This window comes from Stenella coeruleoalba (assembly GCF_951394435.1).
Source record: "Stenella coeruleoalba genome assembly, chromosome: 19".
Lineage (NCBI taxonomy): Eukaryota > Metazoa > Chordata > Mammalia > Artiodactyla > Delphinidae > Stenella > Stenella coeruleoalba.
In genome coordinates, this window is record NC_137165.1 from 47,077,026 (window position 1) to 47,104,953 (window position 27,928).

General features: G+C 43.1%; 2 protein-coding genes across 3 annotated transcripts in view; one reads left to right on the top strand and one right to left on the bottom strand.

Annotated features, from left to right (window-relative positions):
• POLG2 (DNA polymerase gamma 2, accessory subunit) overlaps positions 1-27,928 on the bottom strand; it is a 53,204-nt gene that overhangs the window by 5,350 nt on the left and 19,926 nt on the right. The window contains exons 10-12 of one of the 2 annotated variants that reach the window (XR_013825140.1): positions 12,749-12,876; positions 5,505-5,588; positions 1,992-2,082 (exon numbers count right to left, since the gene is read on the bottom strand). The gene's annotated coding sequence lies outside the window, so the exon portion shown is untranslated. Of the gene's footprint in view, positions 1-1,991; positions 2,083-5,504; positions 5,589-12,748; positions 12,877-22,676; positions 22,922-27,928 lie in introns of those variants that run through there. The other variant, XM_079905981.1, reaches the window with a different exon arrangement.
• Positions 722-27,752, top strand: MILR1 (mast cell immunoglobulin like receptor 1). Its single transcript, XM_079905984.1, has 8 exons — positions 722-2,113; positions 7,574-7,834; positions 12,374-12,658; positions 14,322-14,435; positions 20,621-20,710; positions 21,421-21,489; positions 21,907-21,987; positions 27,503-27,752. Exons 1-7 carry the CDS (start codon positions 2,026-2,028, stop codon positions 21,957-21,959), a joined length of 960 nt encoding a protein of 319 aa, XP_079762110.1. The 5' UTR covers positions 722-2,025; the 3' UTR covers positions 21,960-21,987; positions 27,503-27,752.

The window sequence follows — 27,928 nt, forward strand, 5'->3', positions numbered from 1 at the left end:
GCCAGGTCCATGGACGAACTTTTTCTTTTTCCACTTGAGACTTCATAGCTGATTTGTTGTGTAATCTTTGACAGACTATGATCCTTTTCCGGGGCCTTGCTAAGGTACTCCTAGCAACGTTTACTAACAGCTCTAAGTAGCACTTCTTCTGGTTTCCTTTGCTGTCTTTGTATCCAAGCTGTGGTCTGCAGGCTTCCTGCCCCAGCTGAAAGTTCCACACACAGAAATGCCCCAGACACGTCAGCTTTTCTAAAGACCCCCCATCTTCTGGGCATGACAGTTCTCGGGAACCCAGCTCCACCCTCTGCTCAGGCCAGGATGGATGAGATACTCCTGGGAAATGTCAAAAACAAAACCTCTGATTCCCTTTAGCAGAAATTCTGGCGTTAAGGGTCATCCCACCAGAGATTAAACTTGTGGGGTTCTTTAGTGAAAGAAATTGCCACCAATATCACCGTATGAAGTCACCGTCAAGCACTGAGTGCCATCTTTGTTAGAAGAGTGGGTGCCTGAGAAGTAACTTTTACTGTCAGAAGGAAATAAAGGCCTTTTATGAACTGAAGGCTAAATAAGATGATTTGCTTCCAGACAGTGGCAGCCAGACAGGGAGGAAGTGGGGGTGACGGCAGCAGGTCCTGGCTCTGCTCAGACCCCCAGTAGTGGCCAGGTGTGAGGTTGGGAATGACTGACCACCACGAGCTGGACCTGGGGAGCCCGAGAAAGGAGCACGGGGAGTGAGTTAATACTGGAGGTTGGATGATCTGAAAGAACCTGCACCTCTGTGTCCCCCACAGAGAGGGCACCTGTCCACAGGAATGCAGCAGACCTACAGGGCCAACCCTCAGTGGCAACAAGAACCAGTAACCCGGGATTCCCTGGTGGTCTAGTGGTTAGGACTCCTCACTTTCACTGCGGAGGGCCGGGTTCAATCCCTGGTCAGGGGAACAAAGATCCCACAAGCCGTGCAGAGAGGTCAAAAAATTTAAAAATAATAATTAAAAAAAAAGAAAAGAACCAGTAACCCAAGTGGCCCAGCCTGATCACAGCTCCCACCACTCGGGAACCCCTCACCCCTTCCCACTCCCCACTTCAGGCTGGCGACAGCAAAAACATGCAACCACTTCTGCATCCACTTCGCAGAGTCAGGAGAATTCTGGACTGCAGAGAAGTGAATCACTAGTTACTTCAGGGTTGTAATTTAGAGACTCTGAGACCGCTTGGGCCCTTGTGAAAATTCAGAGTCCCAGGTTTCATCCCCAGTAAGCCTGGAGTGGGGCCTAGAAGCCAGCATTTAACACAATCAGCCATTTGTGCTGCCATGTTTCCCTGTGTCTCTCTACACAGTCAGTATTGCTTCCCAAGACTAAACCAAACTTCCACTAAATTCCTTTGGACACAGGCCATATCTAGAAAGAGACGATTGGGTGGGTTTGCATAAAGACAATACTTTTTCTTTTTCCCACTGTCCAGCTTCCCTGCCAGCCTGAATTAGAGGCAACCTGTCACATCTGTCTCTGCCTACAAGAGCTCACAGAGGAGCACAGGGTCACATCAACCAGTCATCTTATGTCAGGCTTGTCCATGCAACTCCCATTTCTTTAACTTGGTCAAAAAGGAGGAAGTTCTTGGGCTTCCCTGGTGGCGCAGTGGTTGAGAGTCCCCCTGCTGATGCAGGGGACGCGGGTTCGTGCCCCGGTCCGGGAAGATCCCACATGCCGCGGAGCGGCTGGGCCCGTGAGCCATGGCCACTGAGCCTGCGCGTCCGGAGCCTGTGCTCCGCAACGGGGGAGGCCACAGCAGTGAGAGGCTCGCGTTCCAAAAAAAAAAAAAAAAAAAAAAAGAGGAAGTTCTCTATGTGACTCACCAACCCCGGAGCCCACCAAGCCTCCTTTGCCCTCCTCCCCGATTTCATTTAGGAGAACGTGGGGGCCATTTGAACAGACTGTTCTTTGGGGGCATTTTTCCTGCTGTCAAGAATAAGGCTCACTTACCATTTTGAAGCTTGAATCTCCAAACCAAAACAACATGTGGAAAAAGAGTTTTCTCATGTTGCTTTTCTCTCTTTCAGTTCAGAAGGCTGCACTGGATTGTGAAAGAATGAGAAAAACAAATGGTAAGTTCATTTATTTCTCTCTTGTACTAAAGCTGTTTTCACCGAAATGGTGAGACTGTCAGCTTTAAATCATGCGCGTTCATGAACAGGTTTTTCGGTGCTTTCTGATGAACAACCAAAGGGAGAATCGTTTCTATGACCTACTGTTTAAAATGAAGTGATTTTAGCAAGGGAGTTGGAGAATCTTTCCCGAGACTCAGAGACAAAATATTGAGATTTTTTTTTTTACAAGGTAATGGTTCCTTCTTTCTCTGTTGTTGTTTTTTAATTAGAAAAATCAACACATAATTGTTGTAAAATAAGTCAAGCAACACTAAAAATATATCCTGGGAGGCAGTTTATCACCATAGAGCTAGGCTGTTGTGGTCCTAACCCTGGTTCTACCGTTTTCCAGCTGGCAGCCCGCGCGCACGAGGAAACCACTTAAAGCTTAATTTCTATCCTCTGTGAAGTGGGGAAAATAAAAGTACTTCCCTGGGAGGGTTGTTGTGGGGACTGAGACAAGCCATGTGCCTCAGCACAGAGCCGAGTGTATGAGGAACCATCAACAAATGCTAGCTCAGGTCGTTGTTGTTACTACACTATAAAATGTGAAAGTTCTGTTATATCCTCTCAATCCCTCTCCCCTCTCCACTTCCAGAAGCAACCACTATTAACAGTCCTTTTTGTTTCAATATCATAGTAAACAAACTCTTCTGTGACCTGTCCTTTTTAAAATTAACAATATATCCCAGACATCTTTCTAAGAGGAACATTTAGATTTAGTTCCTTTCTTTTCAACAGCTGCATGGCAATTCATAATAGGACTCAGCCATAATTCATTTTTTAAAAACAATTTTTAATATCTTTTAAAGTTGTGCCAGGTCTTAGTTGCAGCTTGCAGGCTCCTCAGTTGTGGCACACGAACTGTTAGTTGCGGCATGCATGTGATCTAGTTCCTTAAGCAGGGATCGAACCCAGACGCCCTGCACTGGGAGTGCGGAGTCTTAGCCACTGCGCCATCAAGGAAGTCCCACGGCCTAATTCATTGAACCATCACCCCCTTACTGGTTGTTCCATTTTTTTTCTTTGTAATAGAAACAATACTGCAGTAAACATCACTGTATACAACATGCTCTGTGGACACATGAGTGTGTGAGAGCTCATGTAGGATAAAATCCTAGAAGTGAAATGGCTGGGTCCAAGGGCATGTCCATTTGAATTGTTACAGATACTGCTCAGTTGCCCTCCCCACACGCTGAACTGGTGCATGGTCACCAACACTGACCACGCACATGGGTAAGTGTGAGTTTCCCACCCTCTCAAACAGTGGATACAGTCAGTTTTTTAATGTGTCACTCTGACGAGTACAAAATAATATCTCCATGTTGTTTTTTTAAAAATTAATTAATTTATTTTTGGCTGTGTTGGGTCTTCGTTGCTGTGCGCGAGCTTTCTCTAGTTGCGGTGAGCGGGGGCTACTCTTCCTTGAGGTGTGTGGGCTTCTCATTGTCATGGCTTCTCTTGTGGAGCACGGGCTCTAGGGGTGTGGGCTTCAGTAGTTGTGGCACATGGGCTCAGTAGTTGCGGCTTGCAGGCTCTAGAGCGCAGGCTCAGTAGTTGTGGTGCACGGGCTTAGTTGCTCCACAGCATGTGGGATATTCCTGGGCCAGGGCCCGAACCTGTGTCCTTTGCACTGGCAGGCAGATTCTTAACCACTGCGCTACCAGGGAAGCCCTCCATGTTGTTTTAATTCGTGGTTGCCTCATCACTCATAAAGTTGACCTTCTTTTTCATGTCTGTTGACTGTGAAAGCTCTAGTACACCCATATAAAGGACATTTAGGGATGGCTATCTGGTTGGAAAGAGAGGCAAGGTCTCATCTTGAAGCTGAGCTTACATAAGGCTGAGAAAATACTAATTGTCCAGATCAAAGAGAAGGAGGGAGGTTTTGGCATTTTTGAGGGGTCTAAACCGCTCCTCCACCCAAGCCATCCCTCAGCCCCAGCACTATTTCTTCTTTTGGGAATTACATATTCAGATTATTTGCCCATTTATTTGATTATCTTTTTTCTTATTAATTTGCTGTTGGTTTATGTATATAAAAAGAATACTATGCTTTCGTTTATGTTTTAAGTATTTTCTTCTAGCCTTTTACACCTCTTAATTTTGCCACAGAGGAGTTTAAAGTTTTAGGATTGTTATTTTTTCTCAGTCTTTTCTTTATGGCTATTTTGTGTGTCTTACTTGGAAGACCAAGCAGGTGATATAAAAAACATTTCCCTATATTCCTCTGTTTTTTGTTTTTTTTTTTTTTACTCACAAGTGAGTAAAGGTCACTTCTTAGCAGGTCCAGGGGTCTCAGGATGTCTTGGGGACATCGAGAAGAGAGGAATTCACCCAAATTCATGGGTACTGAAGGTACAGTCTTGTGACAAGTTGCTGACTTGGCTTCTTAGCCTCAAGAGGCTATTAAAAGTCTAATCTGGAATTCCTTATAAAAGTTCCAGCAAAGCAGACTTAAAAGACCTACATGTTCAATCTACTCTTGCTGCACTGATATCAATAATCAGGCCAAGTTTAATGAGACCAGACTGATTTTGCAAACTAATTAATCTTCAATTATCTCTATTAAGAATGGGGGTGGGGGGCTTCCCTGGTGGCGCAGTGGTTGAGAGTCCGCCTGCCGATGCAGGGGACACGGGTTTGTGCCCCGGTCCGGGAAGATCCCACATGCCACGGAGCGACTGGGCCCGTGAGCCATGGCCGCTGAGCCTGCGAGTCTGGAGCCTGTGCTCCGCAACGGGAGAGGCCACAACAGTAAGAGGCCCACGTACGGCAAAAAAAAACAAACAAACAAAAAAATGGGGGTGATTGTAGGGAGAGAGCTCTGCTTCAGTAAAAGTACAGCACACCCTGTGGGGTGTCGAACGGCCACGTCTCGTTGTCAGCAGTTAACATTTCCAATTTCTCTCCTACCCTTCTGACTTGTAATCACGAAAAATGAAAACTTCCCTACAAGCTGAAGCTTGACAACTTAGTATAAACTTAAGAGAAATCACACAGATTACATGTGGACAACCTCGGTAATGCCGGGGTGGGGGCTGCTCAGAGTTCACCCAACACCACGGCCACATTCCAACTGCGGTCCAGGAAAAGCAGCAGAACTGCCACCACCTGCCCTTGCCCCTCCCCCATACAGGGAGGCACGGAGACCACCCTCCTGGAATTCCCCCCAGCTGACCACCCTCTGGACTCAGACCAGGCTGTACAGTTGGCTTTTCCTTTGTTTCTACAGAAGTACCCCCCATTAAACGCTGATAGCTTTGCCCTTACAAAGGCCTCACTTTGGCGGGACCCCACCCCCAACACCGCCTCCTAAAATGAGACACAGCTGCTTAACAAAACTGACCTATTCTCAGGGCTGAGAAATTGGTACAATGAGGCATGGAGCAGTTCACAGCTGTGAAGGCAGAAGGCAGTTTGCAGATGCTCCCTATAGCCAAAAAAAAAAAAGAGACAATAAGAATAAAATAATCGTAATGGGTTGTGGGTTGAGACACATCAAATACATTTAAATCTATGAGTTCATAATGATTCTTAAACAAAAAATAATAACAATAAAGGGAAATATCTCACTGTTACAAGATGCTAGGAAACCAACTCATTATTTTCAAAATTGGCCAGTAACAGAAGAGAACCAAGTATTTATCCTCCCTTTTCTTTTTTCTTCTTTTTGGCCGCGGGATGTGGGATCTTAGTTCCCTGACCAGGGATTGAACCTGCACCCCCTGCATTGGAAGCACAGAGTCTTAACCACTGGACCACCAGGGTCCCCTATCCTCCTTTTGCTATGCAAACTGTACCTCAGTGTAACCAAAGAGTTGACAAGGGTGTTTCTCTTCAGATAATTACGGATGACAAATGAAGAAGGAAAAATAGAATTGGTATATCACCATTTTGCAACCTCTAATGAAATAATGCTTTCTGGGTAATTATCATCAAAGTCTGCTAACAAAAAGATAGCCAGACATTCTGTGTCTCCTAATAGAAGTACACCCTACCCCCTATGCTGCATTCTTGCTAAATAAAAGCTAATCTGAATTTCATCAAGCCTCTGACAGGAGACAGAAGAATATGGAAAGGACAGCATGGGGATGTAATTAATGAAATCCAGACCATGGAAAACACTTCAGAGCAAACAACTTGCTATCTTCAACAAATAAAGGGCTTCCCTGGTGGTGCAGTGGTTAAGAATCTGCCTGCCAATGCAGGGGACACGGGTTCGAGCCCTGGTCCGGGAAGATCCCACATGCCACGGAGCAGCTAGGCCCGTGCACCACAACTACTGAGCCTGTGCTCTAGAGCCCGCAAGCCACTACTGAGCCCACGCACAACTACTAAAGCCCGTGTGCCTAGAGCCCATGCTCCACAACGAGAAGCCACCACAATGAGAAGCCCGTGTACCACAACGAAGAGTAGCCCTGCTCGCGGCAACTAGAGAAAGCCCGCACGCAGCAACAAAGACCCAATGCAGCCAAAAATAAAATAAATAAATTTATTAAAAAAAAACAAAAACAAAGTGCAGGGGGAAAGAAAAGAGACAGAAAGGTCTACAGATGAAGAAAGTCATAAGAAACATAGCAACTAACTACAATAGACCATTATGGATTCTAAAAGAAAAATCAGACAATTGGGGGAATTAGAACACTAACTAGATATCTGATGATATTTTAAAAATATTGTTAATTTTTAGGTGTGATAATGGTATTGTTATTTTTACCAGAGTCCTTATCTTTTAGAGGTACAAACTATTAACGTCCTCCAGCCAAAGAACACCAGGGACACATGTGTAGTTGAACCAAGTTGAGTTTTAAGAGACAATGCATACCATGGAGTAAGCAAGAGGGCATCTTACAGTAAGATTTGCATTAGGTAACTTGGAGGAAGATTCAAGGCAGCAGGCTTTACTCTGAATTGGATTCTTTTAGGAAGTGGAAATAATGATATGGTTGGGAATCTTAATAATTCTTATCTAAAAGATAAGAGCAGTGCAAGGCAAAAGCTCTGACTGATAAAGAAGCAGCAGTCAATCATTTTGGCCATTTTTGTGTTTTGGACCATGTTCGCGTCTTCATCTGTGTTCAGACATGATTATGAAGTCATCTTGTCTTTGTCTTGCTCTAATATGGTCACAGAGTGGCCTTGTCTGGTACTGGTGACCAGTCAGTTCCTAACCAGCACAAAACAGCTTGGTAAGGCTACCCATCTCTCACTGGGAGAGGCCTCTGTAGGCACTGAGGTTTCCTCACACACTGTCCAGCCTGGCTGTGCAGGGAAGAAATGTCCCCTACCTTTGGGAAGTTCACCAGGAACACAGGGTCTCCACCACCTTGACCCACGAAATGTGGGTAGACAACCACTGAGTTATTACTGATGGATGGTAACAAGGACTTTCTCTTGCGTTATTTTGCTTTCCAGAATTCCCTTCTCCAAATTTGAACTCACAAACGGATGCAGTCATGAGGGGTCAGAATGTATCTCTATCTTGTTTCAACCAGAACAAATCACTGCGGATCACCTATTTCTTGTTTCGGGGTGAGAAATGCCTGAGCACCCAGAATGGACCCATGACTTTTAACCTAACAATCTCAGAAGCCCGTGACTTGGGCCCCTACAAATGCAAAGCCCAAGTTTCTGATTGTTCAAAATACAGTCGTGAGTTCAACTTCACATTTGTCGGTAAGTAGAGTGCTTGTTACTCGGCGGCCCTGTGATTTGGAGGGATTCTTTCCTGTTCTAGGATGGGCTCTCTGTTCTGCTTGTTAACACTCCCTCAAGAGCCTGGCAAGTATGTCACTGAGATCTTTTTTCTTAATAGTTCCATTTCACTTTCTCTCCAAATACTTTTGGCTGTTTCAGATAATAATATGCTGATGGCCCAAGGCAAAAAGTCTTACATCAACAATTTGAAAAGTTGAGATCTTTTCTAGATGCTTTACTCTAGGATTCTCATTGTGTAGGTAAAAAAAGACTTTTTCTTTTAAGATTCAAATAAGAAGTCTTAGAATCAACATTGGACCCTGTGGCAAGGGTCTCCAGCGTCCCAGGCTTTTCCCACCTTCTTCCCTTTGCAATGGCCATCAGCCTGCACTCTTCCTGCCCAACTACATTCTTTTGGCCACGACACGCAGGATATACTGCAGGATCTCAGTTCCCCGACCAGGGACTGAACCTGGGCCACGGCAGTGACAGCCCGGGATCCCAACCACTAGGCCACCAGGGAACTCCCAACTTCCCACCCCAAGCCTTTCACAACCTAGCATTAATGGCCTCATCCATGAAGGTGACCTTGATAGTGGACTCCTGGGAGAAGGAGAGAGTGTTTCCAGGTAATATATGTACCTGGAGTCTTCCAAACAGAGGAGCCCTGACTTACTGATTGAATCTTTGAGTGATTCTCTGGGTCTGTGCTCTCCAGTATGGTAGCCACTAGCCACATGTTTTATTTGTTTAAATTCAAGTTAATTCAAATTACTTGAAATTAAAAAATTCATTTCCTCAGTCTCATTAGTCACATTTCAAGTGCTCAAGAGCCACAGAGGTGGGGTGGCTGCTGTATTGGACAACACAGACACAGAACATTTCCATCACCACAGGAAGTTCCGCTGGACGCCTCTGCTCTAGATCAACGGTGCTCAGCTTTTTAGGTTATAACCATTTTAACAATCTAATGATAGCAGTGGATACTTTCCCTGAGACATGTGACAGATGCAAATTTCTGCGTAAGACTTGAAGGGATACCGTGGGCTCTGGATTAGAGCCAACCATCTTAGGACAAATTTGAACACAAACTCAATGGAAGCCATAATTGTAAATGAAATGTAAAAAGAAGAAGACCATGCAAACATGGTCTGGGATGTAGTGGCTGATGTGAGGGCAGTACCCTGGCTGATAATATTCTCTGGTGGTCAGACTCCTGCTGGACTGGGCAGCCTGGTTTTGCAGAAAGAGCAACAGAATAGGCATCAGGGAACCTGTGTACCACTAGCTTCATGTGCAAGGCTGAAGCCTTAAATCAATTGATTTAAAAAGCCCCAAGTCTTCATTTCCTGAGCTTCCATCCCACAGATATGTATACAATCTTCCCACATCCTGCCTTCAGAGCAAATGCACAAGTTTCTTGCAATGCGTTACAGTAATTATACCATCCTGTAGAACTTTTTAAATAGATTATAAAAACCTGCATCATCTTCATTTACGTCAGATTAATAAATACCTACTGAATGCCGACCCCATGCAAGTAATTGTGTTGGATGCTGCCAGGGTTTCGATGATGCCTAGGCCATGATCTTATCCCCAACCCAGTAAGGGATGTGAGCCGTGAACACGAATTCATGAATCACTGATTCACTCATCAAATATTTAATGATATCCCCGATGTGCCGAGCCCTGGATATATATTAGTTCCTGCCTTGGTGGAGCTTACAGTCTATTTGGGGAAGCATAAAACCCAAGTACCCAAATAAATTCATAATCACAAACTGTGTGGATTGTTATAAAGAAAAAGAAACTGGCACGGTGATGGAGAAAGGTCGGGGATGGGGGAGTGACCTCCTTAGATAGGGTAGTTAGGGAAGGCCTTTCTATAGGGATGGCATTTAAGAAGAGCCCTGAAGGATGAGAAGGGGTTAGCTATGTGAAGAGACAGGGAAAAAAGGCTCTAGTCAAGGGACAATAACCTGTGCCGGTGGCTCCAACTTAAGAAAGAACTTGGCTGTTGGGAAGGACCTAATAGGACACTGGTATGGCTGGAGGTCTGATGAGGGGAGTGTGACCCCAGGTGAGACTGGAAAGGGAGGGGGAGCCAAGTCAGGCCTATTTATCAGGCCCAATTTATCACCTTCAATGTTAATTCATCCTGGGCGGGGCAGGGCAAGGGTAGAGGTTGGGGATCGGTTGGGAGGCTTCTGCCGTCATCCAGGAGACAAACAATGATGGAGATGGAGAGAAGTGGATGGATTCAAAATATATTTTGGAGAAGGAAACAACAGGACTTGCTGATTGATTAGATTTGGAATCACAGGTAGTATAGGTGAGGAAGGAATCAAGAATGACTTCCAGATGTCAAGTGTGATCAGCTGATGAGTGGTGTCATTTACTGAGATGGGCAAAAATGGAAGTTGTTGTTCAATGGGTATGAAGTTTTGGTTATGCAAGACGAGTACGTTCTAGAGATCCTGCTGTACAACACTGTGACTATAGTTAACAGTGCTGTACCGTGCACTTAAACATTTGTTAAGAAGGTAGATCTCATGTTAACTGTTCTTAGCACAATGAAAATAAATGAATGATTGAATGAATAAAAAACATTTTAAAAAAGAACAGGATTTTAACATATGTTTATCTACCTACCAATTGACTCACTAACTAGCAGATTAACTAGAGTTCAGTTTCAAACAGGTTATGTTTGAGGTGACCAGGAGACATCCAAGTGGATCATGTAATAAGAAGTAGAAAAGTATTAAGAGGATGGGACCAAGTGCTACAGGAAGCAGAGGAAGAGGGAGAAGTTCCGCCTGGAGGACTAAGGAAAAGTTTTCTGGGGAAGGTGGCAACTGAATGAGCCTTAAAGGACCCCTTGATTGATTGACTGATTGATTGATTTTCGGCTGCACTGGGCCTTTGCTGCAGCGTGCAGGCTTCTCATTGCTGTGGCTTCTCTTGTTGCAGAGCACGGGCTCTAGGCATGTGGGCTTCAGTAGTTGCAGCACGCTGGCCCTAGAGTGCACAGGCTTCAGTAATTGTGGCGTGCGGGCTTCAGTAGTTGTGGCTTGCAGGCTCTAGAGCGCAGGCTCAGTAGTTGTGGCGCACGGGCTTAGTTGCTCCACGTAATGTGGGATCTTCCTGGACCAGGGCTTGAACCCTTGTCCCCTGCATTGGCAGGCAGATTCTTAACCAATGCGCCACCAGGGAAGTCCCATTAAAATACTCCTTTAATTTAAAACATATAACTAATTTATTGAAGAGTCACCACTCCCTTCCCTTGATCACTGTGATGCTGTGATACACTTTACCAGTCCTTTTACAAACTCTCAGGGAAGTGTACTTCTAGTTTGAATCATCTTATCTCAGAGAGAAATCCATGCTCTCTGCTTCTTCATGAATGTTTCAATTCCTCCTTCCTGAAAATTACAGGAGGTAGATTTCAGTTCCATAGGAAAAACATCCTATTGATGCTATTCCCAAACAAAGTTGCTCTTTGAGGCCACCGTCACTGGGTGCCATTCTGTCAAGGATGCTGCCACAGGGATTCCTGCTCAGGGGAGGGATGGAGCAACAAGACTCTAAATTATTTTCTTTGATTTGACTTAAACAATGAAACATATTTCATTGTTTCTGCGCCAGATTGTTAAATTGGCACAGTGTTATTAAAAACGAACGCATATGCTTGGGAGTTGGCCCTGGCTCTGCCATTTACTAGCTCTGTGGCCTCTGAATCACAGTTGGCTCAACTGTGCAATGGGCATGATGCTGTCCACCTTGTAGTACTGTTGTGAAGTGAAACAAGATAATGTGGGTAGTGACCCCGACACATGATGGATACTCAACAATTATCTTTCCTTTCCCTATAATACTGTTTTATTAATGAATTATATAATAAATTGTATAGCTGGATTCTCCCACTATCCAGCTATATAATTTATTATATAGGGTATGATCTTACAGAGCTTACCAGACCCACTCATTTCTGGTCAAGAATTTCCCTTGACTCTATTTATCAGGATTACTTCCTTCTTTCGGGAGGAAGTGAAAGACAATTGTACAGCCGGATTCTATAAATGACAATACAGTTAGAAAAGATGCTATTTTTAGATTTCTTTGATTTAAAAAAAAACCCACTGCAATCTTACAATGATTGGGAATAAAAGCACCTCTCAACTACATACTTGGAGCTGGATCTTTGACAAAATTATACTATCAGCCACAAACAAATTGTGAATTCTGATGAAAGGCAAGTTTGCGCTCTGATTCCTCAAAGCAGAGACGTCCTCCACCCTCTGGCTTTCTCGGAACCTGGTTCATGCCACAAGGCATGGGGTTAACCACATACCCACTGATCCTTCCTGATGGAGCTCCTTGTGAGCAACTTGACTTCTCAAGAGGGGTGTCATCCATCTTTGGGTTAACAGCTGGGAATAGAGTAGGGCTCCCATCCATGTTTGTGGACTGAGTGAACCCAATCTGCTTATCTGTTTAACATGCACTTTATTTTTCTAGATCCAGTGACTGCACCAGTGCTGAACATCAGTGTTGTTCAAACAAAAACAGACAGATACGTAATGCTACGCTGCATCTCATTCAACGGCTCTCTGCCCATCAATTATACTTTCTTTGAAAAAAACATGGCCATATCACCAGTTATCTCCAAGAATGTAAGGGAGCCTGCTGAATTTAACTTAACCAAGAATAACACTGGAGAAGGGAAAGAGTATAGGTGTGAAGCTAAAAACAGATTGCCTGACCATGCAAAATACAGTCAACTCATCACCATACCCTCAACAGGTAAAGGCGACCTAAACTCTTTCAACAGGATCTGGATTTACTTCCAGAAACCAGCTACTCCTCTGCCTGCCCATTTCCCACTTTGCCCACCTGCTTCCAAATGCTTTTCCTTCTGTAGGGTCCACACGTTCTGATGGGTTTGCTTTCTGCCATAAAGGAACCAAAGAAAAGCCTGGAAAGTGGTGCAGGAAGGGACCTTGTATCAATAGTAAGACTTCCTAAAAAAAAAAAAAAAAAAAAAAGAGTAAGACTTCCTGACTTGACCCTGCTTCCTGTCTTGACTTTTCACTGCTCAGGTTCTAAGTAGTCACATTAGAATTTGCATTTTTCTTGAAGCTGCTGGGTCTCTTGATTTTCTTTTGCTTTTTTAAAATCATTTTTAAAATTCACTTCCAACACCTGTACTCACCTGCTTGGCTGTTTAATGCTTGGTGAGTCTAGACTTCCAGTGCCACCCTTTCCTTGAGGCAAGAATGGCTCCTGTCCCAACCTTGTGTTTTGGAAGGCACTGCTCTGGTGCTTCTTAGCCATGTGTCTTCCCATAAGCTTCCTATAAGCCATGGGGATTTGTCTGCCTGGACCCTATACCCCCACTTTTCTATACCTTACTCTAGGTTCCTAGACCTGAATTCCCTATCCAATCAGATCAGAACCCACCTTCCAGGGCCTGCACAAGTCTCCTTCCCAGCTCATCCTCCCAAGGGTGGACCATGGTAAGGATGTGAACATTCCAGGGCCCACACCAAGGGAGTTGTTTTTGGGGAGTGGGGGGATGGCATTTGGCCATGCAGGCTGGGGGCGTCCACAAGCATGTCAGGCTCCTTAGGGTGCATGTCAGAGCCTGGGTGCAAAGGGGGCCAGGCTAGGGCTGGGGCTGGCTCTCCCCATACTGTCATGTTCCAGTGCAGAACTCTGAGGAGTCTGAGAATTTTAGATTTAAATCTGGCCTTATGAAGGGACATTGGTCGAGGTAGGAGGATAGAACAAAAATTAGGTTAGCAAAGGTAGCAGGCACAATTGGGCATTGAACACCTCATGTGGCCTCATCCTCAGAAGATCAGAGCCCACACCTGGGTGTTCAGTAAGTTCTAACAAGTGAGGCAACCTGTTGGAGTCAGGCTCCAGAGTCAGGCTTTCGCCTACAAATCACAGCCTTCAATTCACTAGCTGTGTGACTTTAGGAAAGTCACTTAACCTCTCTGAGTCTTACTCTACTTGATTGTAAAATGGGAGTAATACCAATGAGAAAAATAAGGTAATGCATGTAAAGTGCTTAACACAATGACTGCATATAATTAACACTCAATAAGTGGCAGGTATTTGGGTGACATAAATCATGCCGACATGACTAAAGCCTTTGCCCAATAAATGGCCAGGCTGTTCTCAGGCTTATAACCCTAACAACGTAGCCAACATCTGTCTGTTAAATGCTGTGCTGCTTTTTCTTCCTTGTGTATGACCCCTTGTGGAAGATGGACTTGGTATGAACCTTAAGAACCTCACTAACAAGTTAACTCTCAAGTTGCAGGGCAGGGATTCAGGGTTCAGGGTACATTGGTTAACCTGGGAGACAGTCGTGATCACCCTTTCCAGAACATTTCACAATTCAATATCATTGGAAAAGAAGGCTGTGCAGTGACCAGTGAATGCTGTCTTCTTCCAGGAGGAGAGAGCTGTCCTTTCTGCCTGCAGCTACTGCTTCTGGGGTTTCTGCTTCTGGTGCTAATAGTAATAATCCTAATTCTGGCATTTTGGACGCTACCAAAGTACAAAGCAAGTAAGTTCCTTAGGAGCTTTGCCATTGTTTTCCCTGGGTTTTGGATACAGACAGCAGGGTGAGGGCAAGGAGGAAGGGAAAGGGGAATCAGAAATGGGATGTAAAGAAAATGAGAAGAGAAGGAAAAGATGCAAAAGGAGAAGGTAATGAACGACTTCCTGAACGGTTCACACATAGCACAGTTCTCTTTTCTCTGGTAAAGACTTCCCTATTTAGACTGCTTGTGGGTGTGTGACCTGTGCAGTCACACAGGGCCCCGTGCTAAGGAGACAGTTTAATGCTCCGCTGTCACTGTCTTGAAATTCGTAATACAATAAAAAAAATTTTTAATATTATTTTTTAATTGTGGTAAAATATGCATAACAATAAAATTTACCCTGTTGGCCACTGTTAAGTATATATCAGTGGCATTAAGTACATTCACATTCCTGTGCAACCAACACCAGCCACTTTTTCATCTTGCAAAAACTGAAGCTCTGTACCCATTCAACAGTATGGGTTATTTCTCTCTCCTCCCAGCCCCTGGCAAACACCATTCTACTTTCTGTCTATGAATTTGACTACTTTAGAAATCGCATATAGGTGGAATCATACAGTATTTGTCCTTTTGTAACTGGCTTATTTCATTTAACACAATGTCCTCAAGGTTCATCGCTGTTGTATACGTGTCAGAATTTCCTTCATTTCAGGACTTCCCTGGAGGTTCAGGGGTTAAAACTCCACGCTTCCACTTCAGGGAGCACGGGTTTGGTCTGTGGTCAGGGAACTAAGATCCCACAAGCCATGTGGTGGGGCCCCCAAAATTTTTTTCCTTCATTTTAAAAGCTGAATAATATTCCATTATATATATACACACACACACACACACATATATATATACACACACATATATATACACACACACATGCACATATGTGTACATACACACACACACACACACACACACACACACACTTTGTTTACCCGTTCACCCATCAATGAACTCTTGGATTTCTTCCACCTTTTGGCTATTGTGAGTAGTGCTGTTTTGAACTTGGGTGTACAAATCTCAATAATTTTTAAACAAGAGGCCCTGCATTTTCATTTTGCACAAAGCCTGCAAATGACGTAGTGGGTTCAGACTGCCAGAGCTTTGCTTTGTAGTTTTCAGTGTCCTCACTGGGTCTGCCACTCGGAGGAAGCTCAGTACATGAAGACAAAAAGAGCCTCATTCTCTCTGCCCCACCTTAAGTGCTGCATTAAACCTCATTTACTACGTTTCATAATTCACGCCTTATGACCTCTAGTTAAGATTTCAAAGTGGCCTTTTCATTTGGCACGCTACTACGGAGAAATATTGAGATTTACACAAAAGACAGTTTGTGTCTCAGGACCGACACCTGCCAGTGAGCTTCGGGGCATTGAGTGGGCTCCTTCACCTGCCTGAGCCTCAGCGTTCTGACCTGTAAAATGGGGCCGTGGGAGATACTACTGTCAGACCTGGGGAGAGAACTAAGTGATACATGTTAGGCTCTTGGCCTTCTTCCATCTCTAAAGTCCTAATTCACGGAAATCCAGGACCCAGTTGACAGGAAACTTGAAAACAGATGTCAAAATGTATACATCTCATACATTAAAAAAAATTTTTTTTTGTAATGTAAAGCATTTTAAAATTGAAGTATAATTAACCTACAACACTATGTTAGTTTCAGGTGCACAACAGAGTGCTTCGAATTTCTATACATTACAAAATGACCACCATGATAAGTCTCGTTACAAAGCTATTACAATATTATTGACTATATTTCCCATGCTGTACATTTCATCCCTGTGACTCATTTATTTTGTATATATTTATTTAGTTATTTATTTTGGTTGCACTGGGTCTTAGTTGCAGCAGGCGGACTCCTTAGTTCTGGTACCTGGGCTCGTTAGTTGTGGCACGTGGGCTCGTTAGTTGTGGCATGCAAACTTGTAGTTGCGGCATGCATGTGGGATCTAGTTCCCTGACCAGGGATCAAACCCGGGCCCCCTGAATTGGGAGCACAGAGTCTTAACCACTGCACCACCAGGGAAGTCCCTGACATTTATTTTGTAACTTGAAGTTTATACTTCTTAATCTCTCTCACTTATTTCATTCACCCCCCACCCCTGTGGCAACCACCTGTTTGTTCTCTGTATCTATGTGTCTGTTTTTTGTTATGTTTGTTCATTTGTTTTGTTTTCCAGATTCCACATATAAGTGAAATCATACAGTATTTGTCTTTCTCTGTCTGACTCATTTCACTTAGCATAATACCCTCTAGGTGCATTTATGTTGTCACAAGTGGCAAGATTTCATTCTTCATTATGGCTGAGTAATATTCCATTGTGTGTGTACCACATACCACATCTTCTTTATCCATTCATCTATCAACAGACACTTAGATTGCTTCCATAGCTTGGCTGTTTGTTGTAAATAAGGCTGTAGTGAACACAGGGGTGCATGTATCTTTTAAAATTAGTGTTTTGTTTTCTTCAGAAAAATATCCAGAAGTGGAATTGCTGGATCATATTTTTAATTTTTTGAGAAACCTCCATACTGTTTTCCATATTGGCTGCAGCAATTTACATTCCCACCAACAGTGCATGAGGGTTTCCTTTACTCCGCATCCTTGCCAACACTTGTTAGTTATCTTTTTGATGGTAGCTATTCTGACCGGTGTGAGGTGATATCTCATCGTGGTTTTCATTTGCATTTCCCTGATGATTTAGTGATGTTGAGCATCTTTTCATGTGCCTGTTGGCCATCTGTATGTCCTCTTTGGAAAATGTCTATACAGTTCCTCTGCCTGTTTTTACTTTTTACTTTTTTTAATGGGGTAATTAAAAAAAATATTTATTTACTTGTTTGTTTTTGGCCACACCAGGTCTTAGTTGCGGCATGTGGGATCTTTTAGTTGCAGCATGCGGGCTCTTAGTTGTGGCATGCGAACTCTTAGTTGCGCCATGCATGCAGGATCTAGTTCCCCGTCAGGGATCGAACCCAGGCCCCCTGCATTGGGAGCACAGTCTTACCCACTGGACCACCAGGGAACTCCCTGACTGTTTTTAAATTGGGTTTGGTTTTTTGATGTTGAGTTGCATGAATTCTTTGTACATTTTGGATATTAACCCCTTATCAGACATATCATTTGCAAATATCTTCTCCCATTCAGTAGGCTGCTTTTCTGTTTTGTTGATAATCTCCTTCACTGTGCAAGTTTGATGTAGTCCCATTTGTTTATTTTTGCTTTTGCTTCCCTTGCCTGAGGAGACAGAACCAAAAAAATATTGCTAAGAGCAATGTCAAAGAGCATACTACCTATGTTTTCTTCTGGGTGTTTTATGGTTTCGGATCTTACATTTAGGCCTTTAATCCATTTTGAGTTTATTTTTGTAGATGGTGTGAGAAAGTAGGCCAGTTGATTCTTTTGCATGTGGCTGTCCAGTTTTCCCGATGCCATTTACTGTGTTGTTGTTCCCAATTGTATATTCTTACCTCCTTTGTTGTAAATTAATTGACCATATGAGCATGGGTTCATTTCTGGGCACTCTAGTCTGTTTCATTGATCTATGTGTCTGTTTTCTGTGCCAGTCCCATACTGCTTTGATTATTGTACCTCTGTAGTACAGTTTGAAATTAGAGAGCATGATACCTCCAGCTTTGTTCTTTCTCAGGGTTGTTTTGGCTATTTGAGGTCTTTTGTGTTTCCATGCAAATGTTAGAATTATTTGTCCTAATTCTGTGAAAAATCCCATTGCTAATTTGACAAGGATTGCACTGAACCTGTAGATTGCCTTGGGGAGTACAGTCATTTACAATATTAATTCTTCCAATCTGTGAGCATGGTATATCTTTCCATTTGTTTGTGTTGTGTTCAATTTCTTTCATCAGTGTCTTATAGTTTTCCAAGTACAGGTCTTTTACCTCCTTGGTTAGATTTATTCCTAGGTATTTTATTCTTTTTGGTGCAATTACAAATAGGATTGTTTTCTTAATTTCTCTTTCAGATAGTTCATTTTTGGTGTATAGAAATGCAACTGATTTCTGTATATTAATTTTGTATCCTGCAACTTTACTGAATTCATTTATTTGTTCTAATAGTTCTAATTCTTTGGTGGCATCTTTAGGATTTTCTATATATAGTATGTCATCTGCAAACAGTGACAGTTTTACTTTTTTCTTTCCAATTTGGATTCCTTTTTTTCTTCTTCTTGTCTGATTGCTATGGCTAGGACTACCAATACTATTTTCAATAAAAGTGGCAAGAGTGAGCATCCTTGTCTTGTTCCTGATCTTAGAGGAAGTGCTTTCAGCTTTTCATTACTGAGTATAATGTTAGCCATGGGCTTGTTATATATGGTCTTTATTATGTTGAGGTATGTTCCCTCTATACCCACGTTGACAGTTTTTACCGTAAATTGATGTTGAATTTTGTCCAAATCTTTTTCTGCATCTATTGAGATGATCATATAATTGTTATGCAATTTGTTAATGTGGTGTATCACATTGATTTGCAGATATGGAAACATCCTTCTATCTCTGGGATAAATCTCACTTGATCATGGTGTATGATCCTTTCAATATATTGTTGAATTTGGTTTGCTAATATTTTGTTGAAGCTTTTTGCATCTATGTTCATCAGTTATATTGGCCTGTAATTTTTTTGTGTGTGTGTGGTACGTGGGCCTCTCACTGTTGTGGCCTCTCCCGTTGTGGAGCACAGCCTCCAGACGCGCAGGCTCAGCGACCATGGCTCACGGGCCTAGCCACTCCACGGCATGTGGGATCTTCCCGGACCGGGGCACGAACCCGCGTCCCCTGCATCGGTAGGCAGACTCTCAACCACTGCGCCACCAGGGAAGCCCTGGCCTGTAATTTTCTTTTTCTCTGGTGTCTTTGTCTGGTTTTGATATCAGGGTGATACTGGCCTCATAGAATGAGTTTGAAAGTGTTCCTTCCTCTTCAACATTTTGTAGAATTCACCTGCGAAGCCATCTGATCTGGGACTTTTGTTTGTTGGGAGTTTTTTGATTACTGATTCAATTTCATATTGAATGGTAATTGGTCTCTTCATATTTTCTATTTCTTCCTGATTGAGTCTTAGGAGATTGTACATTTTAGGAATTTATCCATTTCTTCTAGGTTTTCTATTTTATTGGTGTATAATTGTTTGTAGTAATCTCTTACAGCCCTTTGTATTTCTGTGGTGTCAGTTTTAACTTCTTTCATTTCTGATTTTATTTATTTGAGCTCTCTATTTTCTTGATGAACCTAGCTAAAGGTGTATCAATTTTGTTTGGCTTTTCATAGAACCAGTTCTTAGTTTCATCAATCTTTTCTATTGTTTTCTTTTAGTCTCTATTTCACTTATTCCTACTCTGATCTTTATTATTTCTTTCCTTCTACTAACTTTTCTTCTTTTTCTATTTCCTTTAGGTGTAAAGTTAGGTTGTTTATTTATGATTTTTCTTTTTTCCTGAGCTAGGATTGTATTGCAATAAACTTCTCTCTTAGAACTGCTTTTGCTGGGTCCCTTAGATTTTGGATGGTTGTGCTTCCATTTTCATTTGTCTCCAGGTATGTTTTTAATTTCCTCTTTAATGTCTTCAGTGACTCATTGGTTGGTTAGGAGCATATTGTTTATCCTCCATGTGTTTGTGTTTTTTGCAGTGTTTTTATTGTAGGTGATTTCTAGTTTCATACTGTTGTGATCAGAAAGGATGCTTGATATGATTTCAATCCTCTTAAATTTATTGCATCTCATACTTTTAAAAAACATGTCTCCTCTTCCTACAAAATGCGCAGGGTCTTACAAAAGTGGAATTAATATTCTTGAGTACTGGCCAGGACTAAATGGAAGTCAGCTGGGTAATTTACTATCACAGATATTACAAAGCTTTTTACAGCCTATTCTTTTCAGCGAAGGAAAGAAAAGGTGTCTCTGGCCATCTCAAGCATAATCTGATAGGCAAAGGATGTTATTTGCAGACCCAAGAAAATAAATCAGAAGGGTTCCTGCCTTAGAGAAGCAGATGCTATGGACTCCTTGCTGAGTCTATGGTTTTCCTTTAATAGACAACAGTTTAGGCCATTGGAGCAGGTCATTATTTCAGAACTCTGGGGAATTCCCCTCCTGTGGCTAAAGTAGTTTAATTTAATGATTCTGCACCAATTTATATAGGAAAAGCTATGAAAGATAATGCACCCAGAGTCTATGGAAATACACCCGTGGAAGATGGAATATATACAAATATCTGTAAAAATCAAGCAGGTAAGAGAACTTTGTTGGTGATTCTGGTTGGTTTGGGGTTTTTGTCTTTAAAAAATTTTTAAGGTCGTACAGACACGTGTAAAAAATTGCAGAAGCAGAGTATAGTGTCTCCCTCCCATCCCGACACCCTATCCCACTTTCCAGAGGCATTAACCAATTTTAAAATCCTTCCACAGATATTTTATGTGTATGTTAGCATCTAAATAAATGGTAGCAATGGTAGCATGTCATAGATATGTCATTCTACACCTTGATTTTTTCACTTAACAACGTATCTTGGAGATTTTTTCCTATCAGTTCAGAATGATCCACACTGTGTTCCAATCTCTTTGATGATCACCTCTTAAGGCTGGCATCATTTGCTGCTTTATAGTAAACAGACCCAGGACCTTGGCCAACAATGAGAACAATCCCAGCCAACGCTGACTGAGGGCCGGTCATGTGCCAGGCACAGTGCTAAGCAATTTACCTGCCCTGTCTGGTACAAACGCCACTAACTCCCAATTTATATCATTCCCACTGTACAGATGAGAAATCTGTGCCAGGCTTAGAACCAAGGCAATGTGTTTCCAAAGCCTGAGATGGTAAGTACTCTCTGCAAAGTCCAGAGGTGACATGACATTGTGAGGGTAGCTGGCAAGCCACTGCCCTCAAGTGATCAGAGATTTGGATTATAGGCCCAATAACTCTGTTTCTTGTCTTTTACCCAGGGACTGAATACTCTCAGGAGATACATTATGCCACCCCCATGTTCCAGGAGGTGGCACCGAGAGATCAGGGTGAGCCACAGTTTGGGATAAGGGATGCTATCGAAATGGGAGAGTAGTCTCTGTGAGGTCACCATACTCCTAGGCTTTAGGAACCCAAGGATGGGATGAATGGGGGCAACATGCATACCCCAGGAAACCAATAGCAATCAGTACCATGGCTCCTAACAAATTTCATCAGGAGATGGGTAGATGGGGAGGAGAGAAGGATGTGGAGGGGAGAATATCATATAAAAAATCCAGAGAGAAGGATGCAGGTGCACTTCTAAAAACTTTTCAAGAATACATCATTTAATATAGTCCAGGAAAAAAAAATACAGTTAATACTTGGTTCTGTCAGGCCACCCAGCTATTAAAATAGAATTTTTTAAGAGCTTCTATGGATATATATCCTAAGTTTACTGAATTATTTTCTCTTTTATATTATAGAAACCTGTAATGATTGTAAAACTGGATATGTCTATTCTGAACTCATCTTCTGAGATTTAAAGATAGAAACTACATCTCAGGGTAAGATGCTTTTTATAAAGCTGATTTCCATAACGAAAAAGCAAACCTGATTGACACTTAAAAAGGTTTCACCTGGTTACCTAAAGTGAATCACTGTTTTTCATGTTTAAACACTATCCTTTGGCCCTTTCAGGTACATCCAATCCTGTCATCAGACAACAGGTTTGTCAGATAGGATCCTGACTAGTGACAGTTTTTAAATGCTTTTGCTATTTTTAGGCATGGACCATTTCCCCCATGACCACACCATTTAATAAAGAATAATTGTTCAACCACTATGCTCTTCATAAGTGCATCCTGGAAGCGCTACAACGATCATCTACCCATCCCTATGCCCATTAAAGGTTCAGAAGCAGACACACAGAGCAAAAGCCATGTCTAAATTCTAAAACAAAAACTGGTGACCTTGAAAAGGTGTCTAAAGAAAATGGCACCTGCAGTCACCATTGGAGGAAGGCAAGATTACTCAACAAGTACACATTTATTATCCATTGCCATTAAAATTTGCTCTCAGCTTCTGGAAGCCTGCAAAATTATTTATATTGATTTCCATGGACTTTCTCAGTCATCAAGATTTAGGTCATGTCAAAGGCATGCCTTTATATGCTGCATTTCCCATCAGCTCTCTGTCAAGAGAACAGCGCAGAGTTGACTTGGGGGAGAAGAGAGAAGTAGATTAGTTTCCCAGGACTGCTGTAACAAATTACCACAAACTGGTGGCTTAAAACAACAGAAATGTATTTTCTTACGGTTCCAGAGGTCAGAAATCCAAAGTCAAGGTGCCAGCAGGGCTGCGCTCCCTCCAAAGGCTCTGGGGCAGAAGTCTCACTTGCTGCTTCCAGTTTCTGGTGGCTCCTGGTGTTTCGTGGCTTGTGGCAGCACCTCTCCAATCTCTGCCTCATCTTCACGTGGCCTTCTCTCCCTCTGCCTTTCTCTTATAAAGACACTGGTCAGCAGATTTAGGTCAATCCAGGTTGACCTCATCTTGAGATCCTTAACTTATTAATTACATCTGCAAAGACACTTTTTCCAAATAAGGTGATATTCACAGGTTCCAGGAGTTAGGACTTGTCTTTTTGGGGAGCCAACATTCAGCCCACTTCAGGGGACAAAATTATTTCTGGTTTGAATCTCTTATCCTAGGAGTTATAAGTTAAGTCCAGTAAAGCCAAGAGGCATTTCTTGGGTTCCAGACAAACAAAATAACTTGACCAAAATTGTTCTGCTCTGCTCTTTTTCTCTGTTCCCAACAATGGACCTTTGACTAGCAAAATCATAGCTATTAGACACTAAATCTGTGGAACACCTACAAGGCCAGTATTATTAACTTGCTTTTACAGGTAAGGAAATTTAGGCTTAAATGGGATAATTTCTCAGGGTCATCCCTAGCTTGGTACGTGGTTGAACTGGGACTTAAATCCCAGCAAAGAACAGCAGCAGCACTGGCTGTGGGAATGCATCTTCAGGGTGGGAAGGGATATTGTACACACAGGTCCAGATGAATTTGAGGATTTTGTTGCCTAAAGCAGCATTCATGAACATAATTTCCCCCCTTTCTCTGTTGATATTGTTATTTGGAAGAAATTGGTATATCACAGAGGCTAAGAGTGTGGGGGCTGTGGAGTCAGAGTGAGCTGAATCCAGGTTCAGTCCTGTGCTAACTGTGTGACTCTGGGTAAGTTACATAAACTCCCTGGGCTTCAGTTTCCTCATTTGAGAGGGTGGGGGAGAGGAGGGGGAGAGAGAGAAATAATACCTACATCATGGAGCTGCTGTGAGAATTAACTCAGGTAATGGATGTAAAAGGTTTGGAACAGGGCTTGGCACAAAGTAAGAACTAAAACAATGACTAGCTATTCATAGTATGATTGATCATGCTTAGCTTGAGTCATACTAATCGGCTGTTCCCCTTAGAAATCATTAAGTCTTTCAGGTTATAAACTTAGTGACTTGCCCACCGTTGCTTCTTCATGTCTCAATCATGAAGCAGAGCCTGAGGCAAGGACTTGGTGCAGGTTGTTTATATGAGGGCCCAGGGAGAGTGAAATAGAGAAGGAAAGGGGTGGGGAGGGGCTAGCAAATTAATGAGCATACCAGTAACTGGATTTGATCCTATTAAGACCTTATTTTTTTATGTATGTATGTATGCAGGCTGCACTGGGTCTTAGTTGCTTCTTCATTGTGGCATGCATGCAGGATCTAGTTCCCCAACCAGGGATCGAACCCAGGCCCCCTGCATTGGGAGTGTGGAGTCTTACCCACTGGACCACCAGGGAAGTCCCCTATGAAGACCTTTTGAGGTCTTGAAGTCCAGAATGCCCCTGGGTTTCACAGCATGCCCTGAATTGACAGCCTCTCATTTTCTCTTGCAAAGCTTCTAAAGCAGTTAGTAGAAGCCAACCAACTCCACAATCCATATAATTACTATTGCCTCATGCCTTTCAAGTGCTAGAACTATTGCATAACCTAGTGCTTCATTATCTACCTCTGCTCCCTTCCCCACTGCAGGGGAAAGTCTTAGAAATTGTGAAGCTATGGCATGTAAGGATTATCTCCACTCCCCTTACCACCGGCAACAGAGTCCTTATTGCCATTCATCCTGGGAGGAATTCCGTTTCCCAGGGCTGCTTTCTAGGGCCTTCTGATAGTCTTATCCTGAGCTAGCCTGGAAAGCAGAGCCTGAGAAAAGGCCTTGTGTGGAACAGAAGGGACACTAGGGAACAGGCGTGAGGGACTGGAGGAAAAGCCAGAACAAGGTATAAGGTTGAGCTGGGCATTGCTGTGGGCAACTGGCGCTTGACCCCACTGGAACCATCTGCAGAGTGAAAAAATGTCTCTCAGAATTGTCCACTTGAGGACTGATAGTGAGAAGCATTTACCCATCAGCTTCCATCCCCCACTAAGGGCTGCCCCAGGAGGTGATGCATCTCCCACTTCTAGGCTGTGCATGTGGGCATTCCAAGTGCACTTCCATTGGCGTCTCACCCAGGGCACTGGAAAGCCCCAGGGCAGAAAAGGAGTCACATGTATTGTATAGTTAAAGCAAGAAAGCTGTCAGCACAAAGTGGGTGAGGCCTCAGATGCAGCTGGAATCAGAGGTGGGGCCCAGAGGATGTGACTGGTGGTTGCTCTGCCATCTCTCAACATTTCCTTTGTAACAACTATAATAACGACAAAAATAATAACTGCCATGGGCAGTTAAGTGTCAAGTGTACTTATCCTCACAACTCCCTCCTCACCCAACTCTGAATTTCTGTGGCTTCCGCCTGTATCTACCCACTGAGCAGATGTTGAGCCCCACCCCCATGGCTTTTGCATGAATTGTTTAGGAGGGGAAGAAGAAAAGGAAGAGGAAGAGGATCTACTGAGTTTTCGTTTCAATAGTTACACTTTTTTCATGTCTAGAAGTTTCCGTTTGGTTCTTTTTTTTAATTTATTTATATATTTATTTTTGGCTGCATTGGGTCTTTGTTGCTGGGCACGGGCTTTCTCTAGTTGTGGTGAGCGGGGGCTACTCTTCGTTGTGGTGCGTGGGCTTCTCATTGCAGTGGCTTCTCTTGTTGCAGAGCACGGGCTCTAGGCCCCTGGGCTTCAGTAGTTGTGGCTTGCAGGCTCTAGAGCGCAGGCTCAGTAGTTGTGGGGCATGGCCTTAGTTGCTCCGCAGCATGTGGGATCTTCCCGGACCAGGGCTCGAACCTGTGTCCCCTGCATTGGCAGGTGGATTCTTTTTTTTTTTTTTTTTTTTTTTGCGGTACGCGGGCCTCTCACTGTTGTGGCCTCTCCTGTTGCGGAGCACAGGCTCCAGACGCACAGGCTCAGCGGCCATGGCCCACGGGCCCAGCCGCTCCACGGCATGTGGGATCTTCCCGAACCGGGGCACGAACCCGTGTCCCCTGCATCGGCAGGCGAACTCTCAACCACTGCGCCACCAGGGAAGCCCGGCAGGTGGATTCTTAACCACTGTGCCGCCGGGGAAGTCCAGCCATGTCCTTTATGGTTAGTGTTTTTTTGTGGATGTGTGCCCAGATGAATATTTTTTCAACTTGAGGTCATACAACCATTACCGTATACTACTATCTACTAAAGGCTCTTTTAGTTTACTTTCATATTTCAGTTTATATCCGCCTGGAATTGTTTCTGTGATGTGAAATTGCCATCATACTTGTTTCCACTCCCCCGCATGGACATGCCCCGTTGTTCCAGCACTGTCAACTGAAAAGACTGTCCTTTCCCCACTAAACTGCACTGTCACCTTTGTCACAAATCAAATGCCCATATACATGTGGGTTTCTTTCTGCACTCTAGATTCTGTTTCACTGCTCTGCTTATCTCTCCATATCAATGTCATACTCAGCTTTCAAATGCATCTTGATAACTGCAAGAACAATTTTCCCACCTTGTTCTTTTTAAGAATGTCTTAGCTATTCTTGACCTTTTGCATTCTGTATAAATTTTAGACTCAGCTTATCATTTTCTTAAAGAAAAAATGCACATAATAGGGATTGATTGATATTGCATTGAATTTGTAGATCAATTTGGGGAGAATTAACATTTTTACAGTATTGAGTTCTCCAAACTACAAATATCTCACCATTTGTTTATGTCTTCTTCAATTCTCTCAATAGCATTTCATCATTTTCTGCATAAACAGCTTGCACATCTTTTGTTAGATTTAGTCCTAAGTACTTGATATTCTGATGCTATGGTAAATTGGTTTTTGTTGTTGTTGTTTGTTTTTGTTTTTTTGGGTGAAGTAGAAAAGAATAGCTTTATTGCTTTGCCAGGCAAAGGGGGCCACAGCAGGCTCATGCCCTCAAACCTGTGTGTCCCAACCTGGAGGGGGAAGTGAAGAGTTTTACAGTAATGGTTCAAAGAGGAGGGCATGATCAGGTGGTGGACATGCTTCTAATTGGTTGATGGGGAGGTAAGTGGGAGTTAGTTAGCATCATCAGCCTTCTGGTTCAAACCAGTCTGGGGTCTACGTGCTTGTGGGCAGCATAGAGTTAACTTCTCCCACCTGGTGGGGGTTTCCGTATGATTTTAGATGCTATCCATTCCAAGGTATTCTCTCAACCAGGTGTTAGTGCCCAAAAAGTTCTCGCAAAGAAATGGCACAGAAGACATCCCAGTGGTGCTGACGATGAGCGGGAGTTGGTCTAGCTATAAGTTGGGAATAAAGGGTCAGCACCTGGTTTCAGGACTTAATGAAGCTCAGGTTCTTGATGTCTCATCACAGAAAGAATTTAGTGAGAGACAAAGTGATAGGTAAAAAGTAGACTTATTTATAGAGAAACACACTCCACAGACAGAGTGCGGGCCATCTCAGAAGGTGAGAGTGGCCTTGGGAGACACACTCCACAGACAGTGTGGGCCATCTCAGAAGGTGAGAAAGGCCGGTAAATTGTATTTTTATTTCATGTTGTGGATATATAGAAACACAATCACTTTTTTTGGTTGACTTTATATCCAGCAACCTTGCTAAATTCTCTTTTTGATTTTAACAATTTATCTGTAGGTTTTTCTTACAATCTGGAGATCAGAAAACTACTGCTGCTGTTACCGCTGTTGCCTCTGCCACAACTGCCTCACCCAGAAACTGGAGCCCAATGGAGTGTGGAGTTATGCCACTGGAGACAGTTGCTTTTCAGTGGAAACCATCACCTCCCTTCTACTTTCCAGGTCCCATGTACATGCATCTAATTGGTAGAAGATATTCACAGCCATGCCCTGGCAGCAAAGGAACTGTAATTTTTCAGGTTTCAGACCCCACCAAATAGAAGAAGGGTTATGATGTGGCTTAAGAGAACCAATCAAAATAGCTACCACACTAGCCAAAATATCAATCAAGACTGAGGGGGAAATAAAGACATTTTAAGACAAAGACTGAGAAGGAGGTTTCCCAATCACATTCACACTGAAAGAACTACACAGTGTACTCGAT